The following is an 8,206-nucleotide window of genomic DNA, read 5'->3' as shown; positions in this document are numbered from 1 at the left end:
GATAGACCAGTCAATGCAACAGACATGCAGTGAAGTCCCTCACCAGTTCCTCAGGTGCGCTGCGTTTCTGAGATACCAACCTGGCAGCCCTCATGCGCAGTTTCCTGCTTGTCGACAGGCCCTCTTCTCACTTGTGTGTGTGTGTGTGTGTGTGTTTGTGTGTGTGAGAGGGGGTTCCCGTCAGTGACCGAGCCCGTCTCTCCGTCTGATCTGCAGGCGGTCAGCGCCGTGACCCCGCGGGGGAAGAGGACGTCCCACTGAAGCGCATCAGCATGGCCTCAGCCTGGACGCCACCCCCTCTGGCGCTCTGAGACCCGCCCCCGCTGCTGCCCCTGCTGCCCCCGCCGCTGCTGCCCCCGCCCCTGCTGCCCCCGCCACCGCTGCCCCCCACTGTTGTCACCCTCGCCGGCGTGTGACCCCGCCCCCTCTGCGGAGCTGAACACGGACAGCGACAAGCCGGGAAACCCCGGAGCCAGAGGAAGAACCGTCTCGCCATCCTCTCAACCAGAGGACATGACGCCGTCTTTGGGGAGTTCCCACGGGGCGGGGCAACGCCGGCCCCCGCCGCCGTCCCGCCCCATCCGCCGCCGCCTCTCCCTGTTGTGGGCGTGCGCGGCTTGCGCCACCCTGCTGGCGAGCCCCGCCGGCGGGCTGCCCATGTCGGCCTACACCACGGACGCCAAGAAGGAGATCACGGTGGACGGGGACCTGATCATCGGCGGGCTCTTCCCCGTGCACCAGAAGGGCGAGGGGGCGGAGGACTGCGGCAAGATCAACTCCCAGCGCGGCATCCAGCGGCTGGAGGCCATGTTGCTGGCGCTGGACGAGATCAACAAGGACGAGCGCATCCTGCCGGGCATCCACCTGGGCGCCAACATCCTGGACACCTGCTCCAAGGACACCTACGCCCTGGAGCAGTCCCTGGAGTTCGTGCGGGCGTCGCTGACCAAGGTGGACGACAGCGAGTACACGTGCCCCGACGGATCCTACGCCATCCACGACGACGTGCCGCTCGCCATCTCCGGGGTCATCGGAGGGTCATACAGCGACGTCTCCATCCAGGTAGGAGGTTCATGTTGTGTTATAGGTGTGTGATAGGTGTGTTATAGGTGTGTTAAAGGTATGTTATAGGTGTGTTATAGGTGTTTTATAGGTGTGTTATTGGTATGTTATAGGTGTGTTATACAGTAGGTGTGTTATAGGTGTGTTATACAGTAGGTGTGTTATAGGTATGTTATAGGTGTGTTATAGGTATGCTATTGGTGTGTAATAGGTGTGTTACAGTATAGGTGTGTTATACTGTAGGTGTGTTATAGGTATACAGTATGCTGTGTCAAAATAATTATTAATTATCAACGACTATCTGACACTATTTTGTATAATGTCAAATACAAGGTATGAACTTTAAGTCTCTGAATATTAACATACAGAAACACGGAAACACGCAACACAAACACACACACACACACACACACACACACACACACACACAAAGACAGGCATGACATACAGTATCACTCAGGAGCCCCTCTCCATAGTCTCAAGCTCGAGCTTTGCGAGCAGTCCCACCTGGCGCCGAGTGACAGGTGAACCCCGGCAGACCAGTGAGGGTTCCAGAGGCAGAACCCCGGCAGACCAGTGAAGGTTCTAGAGGCGGAACCCCGGCAGACCAGTGAGGGTTCCAGAGGCAGAACCCTGGCAGAGCAGTGAGGGTTCTAGAGGCAGAACCCGGCAGACCAGTGAGGGTTCCAGAGGTGGAACCCCGGCAGACCTGACCAGTGAGGGTTCCAGAGGCGGAACCCCGGCAGACCAGTGAGGGTTCCAGAGGCGGAACCCCGGCAGACCAGTGAGGGTTCTAGAGGCGGAACCGTTCACCTGCCGGCGCGGCGCTCCGCCTGGCTTCACTCAGGACCGTCTGGTCTCACCTACTTGGTAATTCACACTTGTCAGGGAGAGACCGGCGGAGACAGACGTGCTACAGATGTTGTTGTGGGGTCGGGGCGCTCTGACAGGATGAGGAGTGACAGCGTGATTACCCAGCAGCAGCGCAGGGGGGCAGGGAGCCTCTTTGGGCTTGGGCTCGCCGGGCTCACGCTGGCTCTGTGAAAGGCACACTAATTGGGCTCATATATATATTAGGACCTGATCTGATGTAAACTGCCATGTTGATGTAACTCTCACACCTCGTCAGGGGAGGGCCTGCTCACCATACACACACACACACACACACACACACACACACACACACACACACACACAGACACACACACAGACACACACACACTGACACACACACACACACAGACTCACACAGACACACACACACACACACACACTCACACACACACTAACACAAGCGTCTGGAGCAGGGGACTACCTCCTGGCTATGTAGAGACAGCCAGTGTGTGTATAGTAGGCAGACAAGACTCCTCCTTCCTGGACCCTGTGGTTCTCCGCTGCCTCAAAGGCTTGTTGTGTGTCCAGAGTGTGTGTGTGTGTGGGGGGGGGCGGGGGGGGCAGTGTACGCAGGAAAGCTGAGCTTACAGAGAAAGGGGGGTGTAGAATCAAGAATGAATAATCCATTGAGGAGCAGTGTGAATGAATTTCAAGTCTCAACTAAGTGTTCTGTTTTCCCCCTGGACTGTAATTCTAAACCTTGTAGTTCGTTCTCATAGATCAGTCTGTCAGAACTACAAATCCCTCCCTGTGTGACATCACTTCCCTGCATTCCCCCTGAAACTGTCACTTCCTCCTTCACTGTATAAACCCCCGAACCCTACTCCCATGCTTCACTCTTGCCTGGAATCACTTCCGGTGCGAGGGTCCGCTTCTGCAGAATCGTAACATAGAATAAACTATTGTACTTTGTTAAAACCAGCTTGATCGACCACTCAGCGTGTTCTTTGACAATCTAACTAAAATAAGGATAAAAAATCCTTTACAATATGGCGACGAAAATGCTCTTATGGGAACGACTGCTGGACTTCGGTGTGTTTTGGGCTGAATTCACGGACGCGTGACGTTCCTTTCTCAAAGAACGGGGGGATTTCAATCTCGGGGACGCACACATCTAGTTGGTGCGGTTTTCCCCCGAGACCCGAGTCAGCCTGGAATTTGCTGGAGTCTGGTACGTTGTTTTGAACCTAGTTAAGAGTGGTCCCTTTGTTTGTTCAGCTGTGTGATAAACTTAGACAATAGTTTTATTCGCACCGGTTGTTGTATATATTTCCTGATTGTTCTTAAAGCCGGTTGTTGAGCCGCATGCCCGCTTAAAAAGCCTAATGTTCTCCCTGCCCTATATATTAACCAGGGTTAGGTTTTTGTTTGCGACGCATTTACAGCGTTTACAGTACTGAATAGTGGAGTACTACACAGCGTTATTACTAACCAGGGTTAGGTTTTTGTTTGCGACGCATTTACAGCGTTTACAGTACTGAATAGTGGAGTACTACACAGCGTTATTACTCTCGAAAAGCCTTCTCTTTTGAATTTTTGGTTTTGGGATCCGCGTTGCGTGGGGTTGCCGCGACTCGACGGGGCTTTTGTTGTTCTAAGGCTCGTTATTTTGTTTTTTTTACTCCTGTTGTGAAGGGCATGACACGGAGGTGGCTGTTACACTTCGAGAACTGGGAAACCCCGGGTGATTTGCTTTTGCTAAGTGAGTCGTGTAGGCCTTGTTTTGTTTCATTTTGTTTGTCTTGTCTTGGGATTTCAGATCCTGGGTTTTTGTTTAGTGTTAAACTTCTGTACATGCTACGGTTTGGTTTTGCATTTAACTGTCTGTTGTGCTGGCTTTGTTTTGTGTTCAGTGTTGGGGTTATTTTGGTATTTCTACGGCACTCTTGTGCTCATCCTTTGTTCTTTTAATTCTGCTCCAAGCTACGTATCTTGTATTTCTGTTAGCTTTGGTTTTTGTGCTATTGGTTCACTGATTAGCTTTCCTGTGCTAGCTAGTTCGCCCACGTGGTTGGTTACACATGTTGATTAGCCCACGTGCTTAGCTAACTCTGTGCACACGTGGTTAACTTCCTGGTTTGCTGCTTGTGTGGAAAAAAAAAAGAAAAAAAAAAGAGAGACTTCCTGTTCCTCTTTTCCATTTGAGGGTCGACCATTTTGGCTTCTGATGACTGCCATCTTGGGAAAAAAATATATAACAGGATAAAAAAACAAACAAGTATCTCTCAGCACAGCAGTAATTTGGTTGACTAAACGTGTTTAGTTTTTTTTCTGTAACTTTTTATTACATTGTTTGTTCTCATATTTTCTTTTAAAATGGGAGTTATTTTTAGTGCACTGAAGCATGTGTGTGAGAAGTGAAGGGACAGATAGGCCTCTTCCTGTTCTGACCTCTTATCCAAACAAGAGTTTTGTTGTTTCAGGCCATGTCCCTTGTTAAGCAGATGTAAACTATTTCAACCTACCCCACAATACTGGCCCCTCCTTGTTGTGACACCTATCCAAACAGTTTTGTTGGTTCAGGCCACGTCCGTTGTTCCTGTCCAAACGTCCCTTCCTGTTGTTCGACCAACTGTCATCTCTACGGCTGCTACATACCCTTACCCCAAACAGGGATGTCTGAAATAACGCCCCCCCTAGGGTATTACTCTTCTGAGACACCTCCCTCTGGTTCCTCTCCCATTCTAGGGAGAGTGAGAGTGTACGTGACATGGGGGGGGGGGGGGGGGGAGGGTAGAGGTAAGAGAAAAAAGAAAAATCATTCATATTTGCCAATATATTAGTCTGATACATTTGTCTGACAACCCAATTTTGAGAATTTTGTTTTGTTTAAGATTTCATGTTTTACTGATTTCAGATGCACATTCATTGGTTTTGAGTTTTACAGAGAATTGACGTTCCTGGACTACCGGATAAATGCCAAACCGGTTGGAACCGCAAGTATTTTAATAATTTGAAATTACTGCCACTTAAAGTTGTGTTAGATGATGCTAACTTCAACCTCAATTCACTGTATTGTCATGTTAACTTAATATGCTCAGATACATATTCTTGAAAAAAAAAAGAAAAGACATCACTCCAATTTATCAAAACTGCGGTCTATGATTTATTTTGTTATGTTTATGTGCCTCCGGCGCATAATTTCTAAGAATTGGTGTTACCCACAAGAGTGGTGAGAAATTGAAATGTCTTTTATTTTGTCTGTCTTTTATTGTATGTAAACTGCCCATGCAGCTCTGTCTGTGAGTCTGATGGCCCACAGAGACAGCTGAATGGTAAAATAAATGTGTCACGTATTATTTCTGAAGTTTGTTTACAGAGGAGAGACAGGCACGGGACGAGTGATGGAGGCTACTCCAAGACTTGGATACAACCGGAGTAACCGAATTCCCATTTATATGGGCTGACACCTTGGTTCGTGGGGACGCTGGTCAAACGCCTCACCCCCACGTTGCCCAACTGACTGTGGGTAAGAGATAGATATGATCTAGGCTAAATTTAAGAATAGTAACCAAGTGGTTGTCAGACCCAAGGAACCATCACGTCCTAAGCGTGCTCATAACCCTCTGTCCTCAAACGCAGAAATGTGGTTATTGAAATTGAGCTCAACTTATAACACCCCTAGTGTTCTTTTGAGAGCGGTTTAGATAAATTATATTTGTTCATGGTTTGAGAACCCCATATGGAGCTATTTATTTATTGTTTTGGTTTGAGTAATGCATTTTTTTCCATTTGTTCACCCTGATTTAAGGGAATTTTTGTTTTCACCATTAGAGGGCGCTGTTTTACATAATGTGTTGGCGCTCCCCTTTTTAAATGATTATTTTGAATAACAATTTCTTGTTAGAAACAAGGGCTCATGGTTTGATGATACGGATGTATTGTTTTATTTTAGGAAATGGCCATAGAATTTCTAAGAACTAAATCTAATTGGTGCGTGAGCAGGTTAATTACCTTGATCAATTAATAATGATAAATAAACAAAGGCACTGCTTGGAAATAGACTACTGCAGAGTCTATCCCTGATTTAGCAGACATAACCCTCATTAGACAAAAGCTAGCTCCACTTGACAAGATTACATGGAATGACGAGCCCGACTGGTTTTGACGATGACTAATGCACTCTGTTTAAGTATTTCTGACTAAAAAGACTTGACTCTGTTAAAAGGACTTGGGTCCTACTTGAAACCAGTGGCAACTACCACTGACGCTGTTTTACACCTAGTAGCACTGCGCACACAGTTTTGTCCATATCCGGCATGTTGTGTCTATTCATCTTTTACATCGCACCTACACACAGCGTGGCTGCTGCTTTAATAAGACTGAACTGTTGACCGTGCATTTCAAAGATGCACTGTTCTTAACTCTGCTTCCTCCTCCAGAAGGCAGAGAGACATGACTCAACATATTGAACGAGATCAATTAAGCCACGCTCAAACCTCTCAGATATTCTCCTCTCACTCTGATTTTGAATGAATGCTCATTTCATAGTTAGCATAACCTATACTGCATCTTCCATGCTTTCATTATGTTTTCAAATTAGCACACTGACCAGATCATGTTTCAAAAAAGAGGGGGAGAAAAGGATGTTATCAAGTTAACTGGTTGTTGCTAATGAAAATTGAAACCTCTGATCCTGTGTCCAGTATGGCTGCTAACTCCGCTGCTAAAAGCTGCGGTCCGGTCCTGTTTTGTCTATGCTGTCTCATCTGTGGATTCACAGGTCTGCCGACCTGAGAGAGCCGACCTGCATCATTTCCAACCAGGCCAATGGGTTGTGAGCAGAGACCTGAAACCAGAGTGCCCGTTGGCTGGGCCCGTACCAGTTCCTGCTGCTAACTCAGACGTAGCAGAGAGGACTTTGCGGGTACACGCCAGCCACTGCAGGCTGGTTCCAAACCAGGACGAGGCCACCCGGCCTGAGAATTCCAACAACCAAGATGCAATATCCTGTGTCACCACCAGGGCGAAAGCTCACTCTCTGGTCTCCTCAGATGAGAAATCAGACAAAGAATAACGCACTACTTTTCCTCATTGCTGTCAGGAGGACAACTCTGACCACCACTTCAGCAAAACACAATCATGGGCCGCCACACTGTGGCTTCCTCTGAGGAGGAGCTATTGAAAGAAGTGACCTTGCCTGTCACCTCCTTCTCAGGATCGTTATGGCAACATGGACAAGCGTTTGTCCTATTTGAATGTTGCACTCCACTTGACTGTTGAGACGAAGATGAATGGAAAATACTACATTCTGCATATATAAGATTTGAAAGCAACAGAGATTTCCAGGTTATACTGTTGAAACTGTGACTGGAGTTTAGTTTAGAGTGGGTATAGAAGTATTGAAAATTCATAATTATAAAGTTGATCTTTGTAGAAGCTGTTCCGGACTATTCTCAGGGGACTGTGTTTAACTGTGTTTAACTGCTATGCACCTAACTACATCAACCAAGTATCAAAATGAAGCCTAACAGAATTGCATCCACAGGGCTGAACTTGAAAAGCGAGCAGATTTATGAGATGTGGAATTAAGGTTCAGAGAGCCATTCCAAATGGCGTATTTTTGAGCTATAGGGAAATAGCGTATTCAACTTTAAATTGCAACAGTGTCATATGAATGTTATCTTGCTCATGTAATGTCCAGGATTAAGAAGATTGATCACACTCAAATGCAGGGAATTCATCAGCAATCAAACTAGACACCATAGAGCTGTCTCGAATTTTCAATTTAGTTTCAGTATATTATTTCTCTCATGAACGCATGACACATGATCGCACAATACCAAGTAATTTCAGCCTTAGCTACAGAAGTAAATTACATGGAAAAGATTGTGCTACAAAATAGACTTCCCTTAGAGAGAATACTGGCTATATCTGCTGTTCGGTTAGTTCAGATCCTGGATATTCTCAAATATGTGTGTTTTCAGTTGTATGTTCTTCATCGTTATTATTTTTTAAATATTCTTAAGTGTATGTTTAAATGCTGTTCCAGATATGCCTATGCTGCCTAAATAATGATAGAAAAAGTTAAATTTACTATTAATTCAATTCAAGATCTTAATGATGTCTGTGCCATTGACATTGACTATTTGGAATATTTTGATACATAATCTGTTGGTTCTAATTTGAATTTAAGGGTTTTCTTCTAAAACAAAGAGGTTTTTTTTTCCCACTCAGTCATGAATATATGATGTCTTAGATTAATAATCATATTATCTTTTTACCTTGCTTATGCCAAATTAAGGTGAGG

At 46.2% G+C, this 8,206-nt stretch overlaps 1 protein-coding gene across 2 annotated transcripts in view; it reads left to right on the top strand.

Annotated features, from left to right (window-relative positions):
• Positions 1-654: 654 nt before the first annotated feature.
• grm2a (glutamate receptor, metabotropic 2a) overlaps positions 655-8,206 on the top strand; it is a gene marked incomplete at its 3' end in the record, with an annotated part of 63,208 nt that continues 55,656 nt past the window's right edge. Inside the window, exon 1 of one of the 2 annotated variants that reach the window (XM_084445195.1) lies at positions 655-1,062. In XM_084445195.1, coding sequence (XP_084301321.1) covers positions 658-1,062 — 405 coding nt within the window. In that variant the 5' untranslated portion in view covers positions 655-657. The remainder of the gene's footprint in view (positions 1,063-8,206) is intronic. The other variant, XM_084445196.1, reaches the window with a different exon arrangement.

Source organism: Borostomias antarcticus, assembly GCF_949987555.1.
Source record: "Borostomias antarcticus genome assembly, chromosome: 11".
Lineage (NCBI taxonomy): Eukaryota > Metazoa > Chordata > Actinopteri > Stomiiformes > Stomiidae > Borostomias > Borostomias antarcticus.
This window is presented reverse-complemented; position numbering and strand designations above follow the sequence as displayed.